Source organism: Myotis daubentonii, chromosome 5, assembly GCF_963259705.1.
Source record: "Myotis daubentonii chromosome 5, mMyoDau2.1, whole genome shotgun sequence".
NCBI lineage: Eukaryota > Metazoa > Chordata > Mammalia > Chiroptera > Vespertilionidae > Myotis > Myotis daubentonii.
The window spans coordinates 20,465,439-20,483,020 of record NC_081844.1 but is presented as its reverse complement, the minus strand read 5'-3'; the positions used below and the strand labels follow the sequence as shown (position 1 = coordinate 20,483,020).

The following is a 17,582-nucleotide window of genomic DNA, read 5'->3' as shown; positions in this document are numbered from 1 at the left end:
GTGTCAGGATGGACATCACTGTGCCAATAAAACTTGATTTACAAAGACAGGAGTGGGCAGGTTGGCCAACCCTGGCCTCTTCCAGTCAAGGAACATTGCCGACCCAGCTTCTGCCAGTCTAGGTTGTCTTTTCTAGAGTGTGCAGGTGGTGGGCCTGACTGGTGACAAAGTTTTGGGGGGCAGATTCACTCCCAAGTGGGGACTTTATGCACATCTGGTGCTAGGTTCCGCCTCCTGCCTCTCCTCCCTGAGCGTGCATTCTGACCATCTTTAACCACGGATGTCTATATGGGGCCATTCTGAAATCTCTAGATCACTCCCAGGAAGCCCTGGGGGTGTCGACTTACCATCTGTTTTTATTTTTGAAGGAAATTTCCAGAACTTTTTGCACAATTCAAGTCTTTCCTGGGGGTGAAAGAACTATCATTCGCCCCGCCCATGAGCGACAGATCTGGGGATGGAATAAGCCGGGAAATCGACTATTCATCTTGTAAGCGCATTGGATCCAGCTATCGGGCGCTCCCCAAAACTTATCAGCAGCCCAAGTGCAGTGGGAGGACGGCCATCTGCAAGGAGGTAGCTCCCTGGGGCTTAGGTTGGCTTGTGTGGTGCATGTACCCCCTTTCGCCCCCCCCCCCAAAAAAAACACCCATCATTCTCATATATCAGATAAAAGACTGAATGTCAGCCCCCTAAATGTTGAGTAATGGATGTGCTGGGATGTGGCAAAACAAAATACCTGAGCAGAGGTGAGTTTCTTACCCTGTTGGCAGTTTTGGTAAGCCACGGAGCCCACGGCACCAGCGTAGGGTTGGCACATGCCATCATTTTGCTGAGCCTGCTCTGTCCTGGGTTCACTGCCCTCAGTATGTTTTTGTTTAGTGTGACAATTGAATACATCTTCAGGGTTAGAGGACAGCCTGTTACTGTATATCCAGAATTCAAGACTGCCTGCTGGGTTCCAGGGATCAGCAAGGAACCGCCTATGGGCCAAATCCCAGGCCAAAGCTGGTCCATTGGTTGTGTTTGTCAATAAAGTTTTATTGTGTCACAGCTATGCCCATTGATTTGCATATTGCCTATGACTACTTTACTAAGACTAAGGCAGAATTGAGTAGTCCCCGCAAAACTTGAAATATTTATTATCTGGCTTTTTAAAATATATATGTATAAATATTTTTATTGATTTCAGAGAGGAAGGGAGAGGGAGAGGGAGAGAGAAACATCAATGATGAGAGAGAATCACTGATTGGCTGCCTCCTGCACGCCTCCTACTGAGAATTGAGCCAGCAACCCGAGCATGTGCCCTTGACTAGAATCGAACCTGGGACCCTTCAGTCCACAGGCCAAGGCTCTATCCACTGAGTCAAACCAGCTAGGGCTTTAATAAATATTTTTATTGACTTTAGAGAGGAAAGGAGAGGGGAGAGAGATAGAAATATCAATGATGAGCGAGAATCATCGATCGGCTGCCTCCCACATGCCCCACTCTGGACATCGAACCCACAACCCAGTCATGTGCCCTGACCAGGAATCGAACTGTGACCTCCCAATTCATAGGTCAATGCTCAACCACTGAACCACACTGGCCGGGCTCATTTTTACAGTTATTGAGGTAGATTTCCATGTCTCAGGAAGCTGGGAAATCACTGACAGTCTCCGGTCCCAGTAAGCATCTGGGCCAAAACGAGATGGGAGCCCAGGCACGTGATGCCTGCCTTGTGGTTTAGACAGATTCATGGAGTGAGCCCATGGTTAGGTTAGAAGCTCTGATTCATAAATGCATTGTTCTGGGGGCATTGCCCTGAGAAGGTGGACTTACTGGAGGTATAGTTCTCATTGGCATGTATGTGCATGACATGTCCCCCTCTCTCTGATCTTCCTGTCCCGACTCTGGTTCAGGATCAGTGGCTGCTTGGCACTTGCTTACTCTTTTATTAACTCTACTAGAGGCCGAGTGCACAAAATTCATGCACTGCGGGGGTGGGGCGGGGGGGGGGGGGCGGGAGAGCATCCTTCAGCCCGGTCTGCACCTTCTCGCAGTCCAGGAGCCCTTGGGGGATGTCCGACTGCCATGGAGACAGGAGAGGCTCCTGCCACCACCAATGCACTCGCCAGCTGTGAGCCCGGCTTCTGGCTGAGCAGCACTACCCCTGTGGGAGCACACTGACCACCAGGGGGCAGCTCTTACATTGAGTGTCTGCCCCTGGTGGTCAGTGCACATCATAGCAACCGGTCGTTCTGCTGTTTGGTCGATTTGCATGTTAGCATTTTATTATATAGGATGACTTGAGAAGCCAGTCTGGTGGGAGTGTGCATTATCTGGCTTTTTACAGAGAAAGTTTGCCAACCTCTAAAATACTATGATTTGTCCACTTGATCACATGTACTGTTTGTATGATAAGGGAATTTCCTGTAAAATCAAGGTGATATTACTTATTATATTTTCTACAATGAACAGTATCGTAAACAGTTCTGGTAGCCAGGGCTTGTTACCTGGGGTAACAGCATCTCTTCTTGATGCAGGTGCTGAATGACACCTGGGTCTCATTCCCGTCTTGGTCAGAGGACTCCACCTTTGTCAGCTCTAAGAAGACACCCTACGAGGAGCAGCTGCACCGCTGTGAGGATGAGCGCTTTGAGGTGTGTATGCTGGTGCTGCAGGGTCCTCTGGGTGGCCCTGAGTCCTGGCCAGAATGGTGGTGACATGGGGTGTGCCTTGTCCCCCATCCTCCATGGCACTATCCTCACTCTCCCCTGCTCACCTCCCTCTCCATCCTGGGATATATCCTGACCCTTTTTTTTTTTTTAATTTTGTTTTATTGCTTAAAGTATTACAAAGAGTATTACATATGTCTCCTTTTTTTTTTCTCCTTGATCTTCCCCCGGTCTCCCCTACCCCCCAGTGTCTTGTGTCCATTGGTTATGCTTATATGCATGCATACAAGTCCTTCAGTTGATCTCTTACGCCCCTCCCCATCCTCCCCGGCCTTCCTGCTGTAGTTTGACAGTCTGTTCGATGCTGCTCTGCCTCTGTATCTATTTTTGTTCATCAGTTTATAATGGTCTTTATTATCCATAAATAAGTGAGATCATGTGGTATTTTTCTTTGATTGACTGGCTTATTTCACTTAGCATAATGCTCTCCAGTTCCATCCATGCTGTTGCAAATGGTAAGAATTCCTTCTTTTTTACAGCAGCATAGTATTCTATTGTGTAGATGTACCACAGTTTTCTAATCCACTCATCTACTGATGGGCACTCAGTCTGTTTCCAGATCTTAGCTATGGTGAATTGTGCTGCTATGAACATAGGGGTGCGTATATCCTTTCTGATTAGTGTTCCTGATTTCTTGGGATATATTCCTAGAAGTGGGATCACTGGGTCAAATGGGAGTTCCATTTTTAACTTTTTGAAGAAACTCCATACTGTCTTCCATAGCAGCTGCACCAGTCTGCACTGACCCTTCTTAACCTCCCCACTGCACCCCACCCCCATCTCCTCTTGAATATCAGGGATGCCAGCACTTTCCAACAGGGCCGGTCCTCACAGATCTCTCATTTGCTTTGCTTTCCTTCCGGCTGGCTACGCAATGTATTTGAATTTAATTTCTTTAATTAAAATTAAGTTAGCTTGCCTGGCCAGTGTGGTTCAGTGGTTGAGTGTCGACCCAGGAACTGAGAGGTTGTGGGTTCAATTCCTGGTCGGGGCACATACCGGGTTTTGGGCTCAATCCCTAGTGGGGGCATGTACAAGAGGCAGCTGATTGATGATGTTACTCTCTCATCGATGTTTCTGTCTCTCTATCCCTCCCTTCCTCTCTCTCTCAAAATCAATAAGAACATATTTTAAAAATTTAGTTAGCTTAAGTTAATTTTTTGAAAATTTTGCTGACATGCAGCATAAGAAATGACACAGCAATCAGGTTCCCTTCCCCAGTGGTAACAGCTCATAAGTCCCGGTCACAAAATCACAGCGAGGTCAGTGACATTGGCACATTTGCCCCGGTGGACTGTATTTGTGTGTGCATATGTGGCGTGTGCATGTGTTGAATTGTGCATACACGTGTATTCAGCTCTGCATGTTCCCACCTTTGGTGGTTCCTGTGTTCACCACCACAGCCAAGATACTGAGCGGCTCCGTACCACTAGGACCCCTCCTTCTGCCCCTTATATCTGAACACCTCCCTCCCAGGCCCGCCCAGCCCTGACCCCTGGCAACACTGACCTTGTTCATCTCTCACTGTGGCACAAATGGAGTCACATGGTATGTTCCCTTTGGGGATTGGCTCCCCCTGCACATGCCCTGAGAGTCATCCAGGGGCTAAGTACACCACAGGTCCGTTCCCCTTTTTTGCCAAGCAAAGCTTGCTCTCTGTGCCTGTGTAGGGGTTCAGCCAGCAGTGAATGGTCAATGGCTCTCAGTCCCTCAGCACCAGGTCCTGCATTTGTGCCTCCCCTGACTGGATGCCAGCTCAGTAATCAGTAATCAGCCTCACTTGCTCAGGGACCCACCTTCTAATGCCCGTCACACCCCTCAGACGTGGAGTTCGTTAGCTCTGTCCTAGCATCCCTTCTGCCAGCCCAGGCTCTTCCCTAGGGCCCCACTGACCCCTTCCCGCCTTCCTCTCCATAGTTAGACGTCGTCCTGGAGACCAACCTGGCCACCATTCGAGTGTTGGAAAGCGTGCAGAAAAAACTGTCCCGGATGGCACCGGAAGACCAGGATAAGTTCCGGCTGGACGACTGTCTGGGGGGCACGTCGGAGGTGATCCAGCGTCGCGCCATCCATCGCATCTATGGGGACAAGGCTCCTGAGATCATCGAGAGCCTCAAGAAAAACCCTGTCACCGCTGTCCCGGTCGTTCTCAAAAGGTTTCCTCAGCTCTGGCCCCTGGGCACTCGCTCATTAGTGTCGTTGGTCACAGATGTCATCACAAGGTGGGAGGGGGGCGGGGGGTTCCCTGGGGCCTCAGGGTGCCTTACTGGGTGTCTCAGTCTTCCTTCGTCTTCCTGTTCCCCTCCCGAGAGGAAAGCATGGTTAACACTTGTCCTAGTCCTTTGGTCACCACACACATCATTAGGTCGAAACATGAAGAGTGGGACCTGTATCACAGCTTGCCTTGTACTTAGTATTGTGTCTTAGGAACTTTTCCATGGTAGTGAACAGATATTAAGTGCGGCCCTCAGTTGGGTGCTATGCTTGGCCCTGGGGTTGCAGAGCTGAGCAAGACCCACACAGTCCCCCTCATGGGGTTCACAGTTGAGCCAACAGCTACATGGAATATGGTCGGAAGCCAGGACAGGGAGGAGGTTGGTTCCGTGGCAGCAACGTTTGAGAAACCATAAAACTGTCCATGTTGGTCAGGATCATGGCTCCCTCCTTTTCTCCTTTACTCAATACAGACAAGCCTGGCACTGGCTGTCCCACTGTGGCACAAATGGAGTCACATGGTATGTCCCCTAGTGCATGGCTAGTCTGTGGATGGAAGACAGGCTGGTCCTAGTGCAGGGATGGCACAGGCTGTTCCCATGCTGTCCTTGTGCTGAGCCCCTCTGGCCCCCACAGGCTGAAGGCCAAGGAGGAGGAGTGGCGGGAGGCCCAGCAGGGCTTCAACAAGATTTGGCGGGAGCAGTACGAGAAGGCATACCTCAAGTCCCTGGACCACCAGGCCGTGAACTTCAAGCAGAATGACACCAAGGCCCTTCGCTCCAAGAGCTTGCTCAACGAGATTGAGAGTGTCTATGATGAGGTGAGGCCCTCCTCTGCGCCAGGTCTCTGCCTGTTTCCCAGCGGGTAGGCGGGCTGGGTGGCATTGCCCTCACGGCCATGTAGGGGTGAGGATGGAGGTTCCTGTAGCACAGACCAGGGCTGGTCAGGGAGGACTGGGGCTCTTCCCTCCCCCCTGCCCCCTCCCCCCGTGGGCCTTGATGGACCTTCCTTCAGATGCCTGATGCTAGCAGCTTTCCTGTCTCCACAGCCAGTGGGTACCAGATAGCATTCGAACCCCCAGAAGGAACATCCCAAAGAACCCTTGCTCACACACCTTCCTATGCAGTACTGTTATCCAAGTTTTAGTTTCCTCAGTGAGGAAGCTGAGGCACAGGGCGTCACAGGAGACCAGAGCTCTGAGCCCTCGGGCTTCACCTCCAGCAGCTGCACTGTGTCCACTTGCCAGTCTTGGACCGTCTAGGCTCATGGGCCCCGAATCACATAACTGAGGCCGGGCTGGGCTCTCAGGCTCTGAGAATGTGGACCTTTGAAAAATACGTGTAAGAAGTGGCCTGGCAGGGAGGTGGAGGCCCTGGGGGCGCAGTCAGGGAGGTTGCGGGTGCTGCTCTCAGGCTGTGCCCAGGAGACAGGGACAGAGCAGCATCGATGGCTGAGCACTTGCCTGGGCAGGCTCACTTATTCCCTTTTATTCTTCACATAAGCAGCAAGCGTCGTACCTCCTCTCACAGTATGGAAATTACGGACAGAAAAGCCAGGCCACTGGGGGTGTCTCCACATACCTGGAGACCACCCAGGGCTGCGGCCCTAAGACCCTGCCCTTCAACCTCCCTCCCCCTGGGGCACCCTCCCCCCTGCAGGGCCCAGCCCCTAGCCCCAGGCCCTACTCTTCAGCTTGTCTGACCTCCTCACTTGAGGAAGGACCTCGAAGCCTGCGACCTCTCCCCACCAATGGGGTCTGTGGTACATTGTCAACTTGGGGGTGATGATGTAGCCCAACAGACCCACCACTGACCACTGAGTTCCTGGCTCTTCCCTTGGGGGCAGAGGGGAAAGGGGTGTTCAGCTGATGAGGACCAGGGCACAGAGTGGGAGGCCCCATCTCCATTTCCTCCCAGTCACTAGTTCTGTTTGAGGAACAGCCTTTGCCTCCTCCCTCCCCCTGCCCTGCCCTCAGGAGGTCCCACCTACAGGGGTGGCATCCACACTCGGTTTTCCAAGAACCTGGACGTCCCCCGTCCCCCACGTGCTCAGGGAGTCTGGAGGACGTAGTCATTGTCTAGGTTTTCTGGAAGAAAGATGATTAGCTAAAGACAGGAGAGGGGTGAACCCAGGGACGTGGTTCTCCAGGGAGAAAGAGCAAACAGGCTCATGCAAAGGTCCTGCACGCCTGAAGCCTCAGAGGAGGAGCATGTGTGCCCTGCAGGCCTGCAGGCCAGGGGCTGGAGTCCTCTGCTGACTGGTGTGGGAGGGCCTGGTGGGGGTGGTAGAGTTGGCTGTGCTCCTGTCACCATATTGCTCTCAACTCAGTGAGCAGAGTGGTTGGAGTGATCAGGTAGGAGGCCTGCACAGCAGGGTGATAGGAGAACTGTGGAGGGACTGGTGGTGGGTGGGAGGGGGGCAGAGGCAGGGTATGGGCCAGGTGTGAAAGGCTGAGGGAGAAGAGGCTGACATGTAAGTAGTCCCAGATCTTCATGGTCAAGCCGAGCATCCATGAATGAATGATGGTGGGCAGAGAGGCCCAGGGTCCACCCTGAGCCTTCCTCACCCCCATGGAGAGCTTGGATTGGGCACCTCGGCTCAGCTGGAATTTGGTGACCAGCGCACTGCTCCCCTCAGATCCCCTGGCCCCTAGGCACTGCTGCAGGCAATGGTGGTGGGAGGGAGGTTGGCCCTGTTCTGGTCCTGGCGCTGAGCAGTGTGACACTGTTAAAGCTGAGGGTGCAAATCTTGGGTTCTCCCAGTGGGTTGCTTCCTGCCTGACGTTCACCCTGTTCCCAGCACCAGGAGCAGCACTCAGAGGGCCGCAGCGCCCCCTCCAGCGAACCACACCTTATCTTCGTGTATGAGGACAAGCAGATCCTGGAGGATGCAGCCGCACTCATCAGCTACTACGTGAAGCGGCAGCCAGCCATCCAGAAGGAGGACCAGGGCACCATCCACCAGCTGGTGCACCAGTTTGTGCCCAGCCTCTTCTTCTCCCAGCACCTGGACCTAGGGGCATCTGAGGACTCTGCTGACGAGGGCCGGGGGAGCCCCCAGGGGCAGAGTATGGAACCTGGTGACCGGAAGAAGCCGGCGCCTGGGCCACAGAGCAGCCCCCCGGTGGAGAAGGGGCCCGCTGGCGAGGGCACCACCCCTGAGCAACAGCCACCGCCGCCACCGCCACCGCCACCGCCTTTACCACCACCCCCACACAAGCCCATGGATGACGTCTACAGCCTCTTCTTCGCCAACAACAACTGGTACTTCTTCCTGCGTCTCCACCAGACCCTGTGCTCCCGGCTCTTGAAGATCTACCGCCAGGCTCAGAAGCAGCTCCTGGAGTATCGGACGGAGAAGGAGAGGGAGAAGCTGCTCTGCGAGGGCCGGCGGGAGAAGGGCAGTGACCCCGCCATGGAGCTGCGGCTGAAGCAGCCCAGTGAGTCCCCGACCCCTGTCAGAACCCACGGATGACCTGCAGGCGCTGGGAGACAGGCAGTGGCACCAAGAGTTTCAGTTCACAGCTTATGATCGGACATGTCCCCTTGTGTTTTTTTCTGGCTTTTCATTTTGAAATAATTACACTGTCTCAAATGAGAAGCCACAAAAATAGTAGAGTCTCGAACACCCTTCCTAGCCTCCCCAAGCAGTAGCACTGCTTCTGGCTGTGGACCATGGTAGGAGCAGGAAACGGGCATCGCCAGGCCACAGCCACAGCGCTTCTTGCCTGCCTCCCTAGCTGGGCCTCCTGCAGCTACTGCCAGTCAAGCTCCCATCCTGGAGTCGGGCCACCATGAAGAAGCCCATGGTGGGAGGCGGACCTGGGCTGCTTGATTCTGTGGGGATTCTGGATTCGCCCTGTGGGGTCTTGTGGTTACAGCCCTGTGTGACCTGTCCCCACCCTTAGGTGAGGTGGAGCTGGAGGAGTACTACCCGGCCTTCCTGGACATGGTGCGCAGCCTGCTGGATGGCAGCATCGACCCCACGCAGTACGAGGACACGCTGCGCGAGATGTTCACCATCCACGCCTACGTCGGCTTCACCATGGACAAGCTGGTGCAGAGCATCGCGCGCCAGGTGAGCGGGTGCAGGATGGGCAGCGAGCAGGGTGACAGGAGGCCTGACACATGGGGCGACAGCACCTCCTCAAGATTCCTTGCCAGTCCCCAGCTTTGAAAACCTGCCCTTCTATCACTCTCATGCTGTGTGGTTGGTCCCATACCAGCATCTTTCCTTTTTTTTAACCAAGGTAGAATTCACATAACATAATGTTAATAACCATTTTATTTTATTTTACTTACTAGAGGTCCAGTGCACAAATTCATGCACCAGTGGGGTCCTTCGGCCTGGCCTGCAGGATCGGAAGAAACCAGCTCTCTGACATCCCCCAAGGGGTTCCAGATTGCAAGAGCATGCAGGCCAGGCCGAGGGACCCCACCGGTGTACGATAGGGGCCGGGGAGGGAGGTGGAAGGTTGGCCAGCTGGGGAGGGACAGTGGGAGGGCTCCAGGACGTATCCTTCCCATCTCACTCAGCAGCAAGCTAACCTACCGGTCATAGAGACTGATCTACCAGTCAACTGTCTGCTCCCTGGTGGTCAGTGCACATCATAGCGAGCAGTTGAGCGGTCTTAGCATATCATTAGCATATTATGCTTCGATTGGTTGAATGGATGACCAGACACCTAGCATATTAGGCTTTTATTATATAGGATTTTTTTATTGATTTTAGAGAGGAAGGGACGGGGATAGAGAGATAGAAACATCAGTGAGAATCATTGATTGATTGCCTCCTGCACTTCCCCCACTGGTGGTCAAGCCCAAAACCTAGGCATGTGCTCTGACTGGAAATTGAGCCAGTGACCTCTCAGTTCATGGGTCGACGCTCAATCGCTGAGCCACACCATCAGGGCACGTTAACCATTTTATTTTTTATTTTTATTTTTTTTTTAGGTTTGGAAATATGTGTGTGTTTTTTTTGTTTTTTTTTTTATTGCTATAAGTATTACAAAGGGTATTACATATGTATCCATTTTATCCCCCCGCCCTAGACAGTCCCCTAGCCTCCCCTATCACCCAGTGTCTTATGTCCATTGGTTATGCTTATATGCATGCATACAAGTCCTTTAGTTGATCTACGTTAACCATTTTAAAGTGAATAATTCAATAGCATTTAGTACATTCATAGTGTTATATAATCTTCACCTCTGTCTAGTTCCAGGGTATTTCTCTCACCCCAAAAAGAGACCCTGTCCCCATTAGCAGTCACTCTCCATTCCCCTTCGCCAGCTCCCCCTGACTACCACCAACCTGCTTTCTGTCTGTGTGTTTACCCAATCTGGACATTTCATATACATGGAACCATACAGTATGTGGTCTGACTTCTCTTACTTGGCATGATGTTTTCAAGATTCATCCACATTGTATCATGTCAGTGCTTCATTCCTCTTTACGGCTGAGTAATATTCCATTGTAGAATGGACCACATTGTGTTCATTCATTCATCCGTGGATGGGCACCTGCGTTGCTGCCACCTTTTGGCAATTGTGGATAATGCTGCTGTGAGCAAGAATTTGAGTCCCTGCTAACAAACCTTTTGTGAGGGTGACTTGGCATTGTGTAAAGAATTTTGGTCCCCTTCTAGGGGGGTGGGGCGGATATCAGTGACGTTCCTCAGCACTCAGTATCATTTATAGTAGCAAAACACTGGCAATAGCCAAATGTCAAGGAGAGGAAATGAGTCATAAAATATAAACAACAAAGCCCAGACAGGTCGGTGTGGCCCTGGGACATGTGTCCTCCTGGTGGTGTTCTTCAGCTTGACTTTTGTTTCCTGATTACCAACTAAGGCTGTTCACTTAAAGTGGAAGAGAAGCCAGTAAAATAATGTTATTCCTCTCCCACCCAGATACAGTCATTGGGAACATTCTAGAAACGTCATTTCCTTCTAGGTTAGAAAAATTCTCATTGAAGTAGAACACACAGGAAAGTGCCCACATCCTAAGTGGGTGGCCCAGTGGGTCTTCACATGTGGATGCCCTCACCCACAGCCCCTCCCAGCTGCTCCTCACCATGGGCACCCGCTGCCCTGATGACTGAAGCTGAGGTAGAATTCCTGTCCTGAGCCGTGTTTAAATGGAAGTAGACCACCCGTCGGGCATCAGGCAGTGTGATTCTGCAGCATTCCTTCTTGCAGTTGTGGCTCCTTCATCCTGGCCTGCTCCAGGGAACAAACCCCTCTGGGCCCTTGGAGCCACACTGCTTGTCTCCTGGTGGACTTCTGCGAGTTTCCTCCACTCCCCTGGGTGGGGTGGAGGCAAGCCCGCCGGCTGCCGTGGAAGCTTTTGGTTTTCCAGTGGGTACTCTGTCCGGCTCAGAGCTGGGATTGGCGGTCTCTCACCTCCTGGGCTGAGGGGCAGCAGGATCTCATCATTGCATTTCCCTGGTGGCTCCTAAGGTGCCACCTTTTCCTCCCTCTGTGGCCATTTGGATGTCCAGTGATGGGGAAGCACGCATGGGCCCTTGCACACAGCTCCAGGAGACAGTGGCTCGGGGGACACCCTGGGCAAGCACTTCACCCCCCGAGCTGTGGCTTCATCAAACCCCACTGGATGTGCCCTGGGCCAGATATGCTCGCAGGGCTCTCCCATGCTGACACCTGTAACTTACCTTAGAGGGAACATAGCCACACCCTTTGCCCTTTTCCATTATTACTAGCATTTCTTTTTTTTTTTTTTTAATTAAATCTTTATTGTTCAGATTATTACATTTGTTCCTCTTTTTTTCCCCCCATAACTCCCCTCCTCCCAGTTCCCGCCCCACCCTCCGCCCTCACTCCCCACCCACTGTCCTCATCCATAGGTGCACGATTTTTGTCCAGTCTCTTCCCACATCTCCCACACCCCTTTCCCCCCCAAGAATAGTCAGTCCATTCCCTTTCTATGTCCCTGATTCTATTATAATCAACAGTTCATTCTGTTCATCAGATTATTAATTCACTTGATTCTTAGATTCACTTGTTGATAGATGCATATTTGTTGTTCATAATTTGTATCTTTACCTTTTTCTTCCTCTTCCTCTTCTTAAAGGATACCTTTCAGCATTTCATATAATCCTGGTTTGGTGGTGATGAACTCCTTTAGCTTTTCCTTATCTGTGAAGCTCTTTATCTGACCTTCAATTCTGAATGATAGCTTTGCTGGATAAAGTAATCTTGGTTGTAGGTTCTTGGTATTCATCACTTTGAATATTTCTTGCCACTCCCTTCTGGCCTGCAAAGTTTCTGTTGAGAAATCAGCTGACAGTCGTATGGGTATTCCCTTGTAGGTAACTGAGTTTCTTTCTCTTGCTGTTTTTAAGAGTCTCTCTTTATCTTTTGCTCTTGGCATTTTAATTATGATGTGTCTTGGTGTGGTCCTCTTTGGATTCCTTTTGTTTGGGGTTCTCCGCGCTTCTTGGACCTGTAAGTCCATTTCTTTCACCAGGTGGGGGAAGTTTTCTGTCATTATTTCTTCAAATAGGTTTTCAATATCTTGCTCTCTCTCATCTTCTGGCACCCCTATAATTCTGATGTTGGTACGCTTGAAGCTGTCCCAGAGGCTCCTTACACTATCCTCGCATTTTTGGATTCTTTTTTCATTTTGCTTTTCCGGTTGGATGTTTTTTGCTTCCTCGCATTTCAAATCATTGACTTGATTCTTGCGCTCCTCTGGTCTGCTGTCGGGCGTCTGTATAATATTCGTTTTTTCAGTCCGTGTATGCTTAATTTCTCGTTGGTTCCCCAATATAAGATCGAGGGTCTTATTAGTTTTCGTGTAGATCTCATTAAGTTTATCGACAGCTTCTAAACAGTTCTTGAGAGACCTTAAAAGTGTGGTTCTGAACTCTATATCTTCCATTGACAATTTTGTCCTGTTTCTTTGTCTCCGCATTTTGTTATGCTTCCTTGGTGTACCCCCTAGTGGTCTTTGTTCGAAGTCTTATAGTTAAATCTTGATTGTTGTAGCTAATTCCAGGGAGGGTTTGACCTCCAGGCCAAGTGGCTATGAGAATCAGCTGTGTCAGCAGTGAGAGAACTTCTGTCCTCTAGGGAGGTGCTAATCTAGCCTTTGCCTGAGGCTATCCGGCAAATGCCTCTGTGCAGGGCTTGGGCGGGGCGGGTCGCACAGGATCAACAGGGTGGGCCGGAGAGAGCAGTTATGGCGGCTTTCAGTCCTGTCCCCAGGGGCTCTGCCTCTCTGAGTGCCAGCACCCGCTGCAAAGCTCGGAGAGAAAGCTGCACTCGCTCTGACCGAAGCCAGAAAGTCCCGCTTCTCCCGTTTGAGTCTGGGTCCCTAAAGACTCGCCCGGATCTGGTGCTCAGAGTCTGAGACTCCCTCCCGATTGAAAACAACAACCGCGCCCTCCGCCGCCAGCCCGCTCTGCGCACTCCACACCTCAGAATTTGACTTCACCACTGCGCCTCCTCTGAGTGTCCTTGTGCGTTTCTCTTTCCTCCTAGTTGTAGGACTTCCACTCAGCCAGCGTTCCTGTGGTTCTGGGTGATGTCCGTTCCGTGTTTTAGTTTCACTTTTGAAGTAGTTGTTCAAAGCAGCAAACTCCGGCGTTAACCTATGCCGCCATCTTGGTTCTCCTCTAGCATTTCTTGTTTCCAGTAACAGCAGCCACTATTTGGGGAACTTGCTGTGTGCCAGGCACCATGTGAGATCCCTGATACTCGGGGCCGAACCCAAGGCCCTGCTGCAGCCAGTGGTGGCAGGACTGACTCACCAGTTCCATCCGACCCTGTGCCTCCGCCATCTCCGTATTCATTTCTTCTTAAACCTCACGGTTTTAGACGTTTGTAGGAATTAAAGGCATTCATTGTGTTTATTGCTGAAAATTTAGGGAAAATAACCTTCCTCCATCCCACCACTTTCCGATAATTACGATCCCCATTTAGGAACATTTTCTTTTGCATTTATTCATCTGTTTCTCAAACCCAAGCAGGGTTTGCTGGTCTGGTCTAGTTTGAACTGGTCTGCTTGGCTCTGGACTGGTCTGCTCTTGTCTGTTCTGGTCTGATCTGGGCTAGTTTTTCTGCTCTGGTCTGCTCTGCACCCTGTGCCGAGGTACTCGCTCTGCATGGCCCTCTGACCCTGGCCTTCATCCCCATTTCATGGACTTCACCATGTTGTCTTTGGGTGAGGTGGGGACTCCAGCAGGCAGTGTGCTCAGAAACTGCTCGCCCCTTCTGAGGGGCACACGCTCCAGGCACCCACCAGCTTTCCTCCCCACCAGCTGCACCACCTCGTGAGTGACGACATCTGCCTGAAGGTGGTGGAGCTCTACCTGAACGAGAAGAAGCGGGGTGCCGCTGGTGGGAACCTGTCCTCCCGCTGCGTCCGCGCCGCTAGGGAGACTAGCTACCAGTGGAAGGCTGAGCGGTGCATGGCTGATGAGAACTGCTTCAAGGTGAGAGACCAGCCATGCCCAGTCCCGTACGAGGCTAGGGGAGCAAGGGGAATGCCCAAAACAGGAGGGGCCGGCCATTGTGTTCTGGCCTGGGGACGGGATTGGACTGCACATGGCTTTTTCAGCCGGTCCGATTACATGTCCTTCCTTGACTGGGCCTCTGGATGCTGGTCCTGGCCTCAGGGGGCACCACAGGGCCCATGAGGTAGGTACCCAGCACATGATCCCTGGAGGAAGGGTCTAGGCCAGCCGTGGGCAGACTACGGCCTGCGGGCCGGATCCGGCCCGTTTGAAATGAATAAAACTAAAAAAAAAGACCGTACCCTTTTATGTAATGATGTTTACTTTGAATTTATTAGTTCACACAAACACTCCATCCATGCTTTTGTTCCGGCCCTCCGGTCCAGTTTAAGAACCCATTGTGGCCCTCGAGTCAAAAAGTTTGCCCACCCCTGGTCTAAGCCCAGAGGCTGGCAAAGGTGGTTAATTGATGAGCTTTTGACCTCATCCTGCGTCAGCTTGGACTGTTCTGTGGCTTCAGCATTGTCCCCCACCTTCCCCAGGTGATGTTCCTTCAGCGCAAAGGGCAGGTGATTATGACCATTGAGCTCCTGGACACCGAGGAAGCCCAGTCGGAGGACCCCGTGGAGGTCCAGGTGAGGGCGGCGGCCCTGCGCACACTGGGGGCCAGGAGAAGCCACAGTCAGCATCATGGAGGGCCCACCCCAAGGGCCGCGTGCACAAGCACTGGCCGCATGCCCTCCATGGCCCCCGAGGGAGGGCCCGAGGTGCAGACATCCCCTCAGGAGTCCAGGGTGTGTCCCAGGGCAGGACCCTGGGTCCTGATTCCTCCCACCTGCTGTCGACACTGAGCCATCCCAATTGAGCCTGCGGCCGGCATGGTCACCTGAGCCGTGTGACCTCTGCACTCTGTGTATAAAGCTCAGGGCTCCGGGTCCCGAGCCTTAGTCACCAGGGGAACACCCGCCTGGCCACGCTCTGAGTCACACATTCCACTAGACGAGACGTTTCCCGTGTTGGTTTTCTGCTCTTACAAGGACACCAGGCATTGGGTTTAGGGCCCACCTGACTCCAGTGTGACCTCACCGTGATTACTCTGTTTCCAAATGAGGTCACATGAACAGGTGCCAGGGGCTAGGGCTCAGACATGTCTCTTTGGGGGACACAATTCAACCCACAATAGTGAACAGCTTGTCCCAGTTTACCTGGGACATTCCTGGTTTTATCGCCAAAGGTTCCACATTCCAGGAATTGCTTGTTCTCAGACGAACCACAGCGATTGGTCCCCTGACACGTAGCTGTGTCAGACCTTTTCTGGAGTCAAGCAGTGCGTAACCAAATAAGTAAGGACGTCGAAAGGAATCATATTTCAAAAAGGTGTTGCTGCCTTTTTGACCTTGAGTCAGACAGCCCAGATCTGTGGAGCAGGAGCTCTGGAGCATCATGTCCGCTCAGGAGCTTTGTCTGGAGAAATGGGGAGGTGCAGTGACACTCGGCGCCCTCACACCGGGCCGGTAAGCCCAAGCCTCCTTCCCAGAGCTGGGGCACTCACCACAGCCGCAGGGGCTCCCCTCCCAGCATCCTCCCTGCCGACCTCAGGACTCCCCCACACAGGAAGCTCCATGACCAGTGAGGGTGGAGGCCTGCATACCTTGCACCTTCCGGAAGTTGCCAGCAAATGCGGTTTTATTAAGCTCATGTCTGGAGGAGCCTCTGGCTTTAACAGGGCGGTGAGCAGATGGTCACTGGACACCACCATGCCCTACTGCACCTGGTGGCCCCTCCCAGCCCCACCTCCTGTTCACTCCCACCCGTGACCTCTTTCTACTGCTGCTCGGGCCCGATGTCCATTCTGGACCTTGCATTCCTCCATGAGGGGGTCCCCGTTCCGTGTGAACTGGAATAGGTTGTTGCACAGCAGGGACGTCTCCACTTCAGCACAGAATGCCGTCAAGTGTCTCATTGTCGCTGGTGTGCACGTCCCGCCCAGCTGCAGTCTGGTTTCAGTTGCACATCAGGGTCTTCAACAGCCACCATCCCTAACACATCCCCAGGAGCCCTGAGCTCGGGGTCCTGGCTGAGGAGCCCTTACGCAGGCAGTCACGGCCATATCTCCTCCTGTTCCCCAGCACCTGGCTCGGTACATGGAGCAGTACGTGGGGACCGAGGGTGCGTCCAGCTCCCCCACCGAGGGCTTCCTCCTGAAGCCCGTGTTCCTGCAGAGGTGAGAGGAGCCACAGGAAACCCTGTGTCTTTAATTGAGGCTAAAGACCGTTTCCTTCGTCTGGAAACACTAATTGGGCACCTGATGTGAACAAGGTGTGGCTGTGCCCTCCTGAGGTCTGGGGTGAGCAGAGCAGTCGTGCAGTCATCCCGGGAAGAGGGGGCTGCCCTGCCTAAGGGAGCAGAGGGGCTGGGAGGAGGGGGTGAGGCCCTGGAGGGAGAAGCTCCCAGAAATGGTAGCCATCGGGCCAGAGACGGGAGTGCCAGCACCATTAGACCCTGGACCTGGGCCAGGCAGAGCCAGATCTCCCCTCAGGCCAAGATCAACGGGGACTGTTGGTTGGTGTTTAGATTTGAGTGAGGACCCATTGCCAGGTGGGGGCCAGCCTGGGGGTGGGGTCTCAGGCCCACTGATAGGAGGGAGATGGGACCAGGTCTGGGAGGGTGGAGGTAGGGAAGGGGGTCCTGGGTGAGGGGCTCCCTGTTGGAGGTACATAGGAAGCAAGCGAGAGGAGCCAACAGGGCTGGCCAGGCAGCCCCTCTCAGGGTTACTAGCACCCCTGTGTGACTAGAGTTGGTTTCTCTGGATTGGAGGGTTGGGTAGCGGGTTTTTGCTTCTGTTTGCATCTCCCTTACCCTTGGGAAATCCAGCCAAGGATTTCCTGATCTGCAAACCTCCTGTGACCCTCAGGAACCTCAAGAAATTCCGCAGGTGGCAGTGCGAGCAGGTGCGGGCCCTGTGTGGTGAGGCCAAGAGCTCCTGGAAGCGGCTGGTGGGGGTGGAGAGCGCCTGCAATGTGGACTGCCGCTTCAAGCTCAGCTCCCACAAGATGATGTTCATTGTCAACTCCGAGGACTACATGTACCGCCGGGGGACCCTTTGCCGAGCCAAACAGGTACGCCTCCCACTCTGCCCTGGGACCCGGGGTCAGGCCCACAGCCATGTATCAGTGC

General features: G+C 52.9%; 1 protein-coding gene across 2 annotated transcripts in view; it reads left to right on the top strand.

The window, feature by feature from the left end:
- Positions 1–17,582, top strand: part of SIN3B (SIN3 transcription regulator family member B) — a 40,703-nt gene that overhangs the window by 21,317 nt on the left and 1,804 nt on the right. The window contains exons 9-18 of one of the 2 annotated variants that reach the window (XM_059696339.1): positions 369–576; positions 2,527–2,643; positions 4,636–4,874; positions 5,569–5,752; positions 7,732–8,371; positions 8,840–9,009; positions 14,211–14,384; positions 14,948–15,040; positions 16,535–16,629; positions 17,320–17,524. In XM_059696339.1, coding sequence (XP_059552322.1) covers positions 369–576; positions 2,527–2,643; positions 4,636–4,874; positions 5,569–5,752; positions 7,732–8,371; positions 8,840–9,009; positions 14,211–14,384; positions 14,948–15,040; positions 16,535–16,629; positions 17,320–17,524 — 2,125 coding nt within the window. The remainder of the gene's footprint in view (positions 1–368; positions 577–2,526; positions 2,644–4,635; positions 4,875–5,568; positions 5,753–7,731; positions 8,372–8,839; positions 9,010–14,210; positions 14,385–14,947; positions 15,041–16,534; positions 16,630–17,319; positions 17,525–17,582) is intronic. The other variant, XM_059696340.1, reaches the window with a different exon arrangement.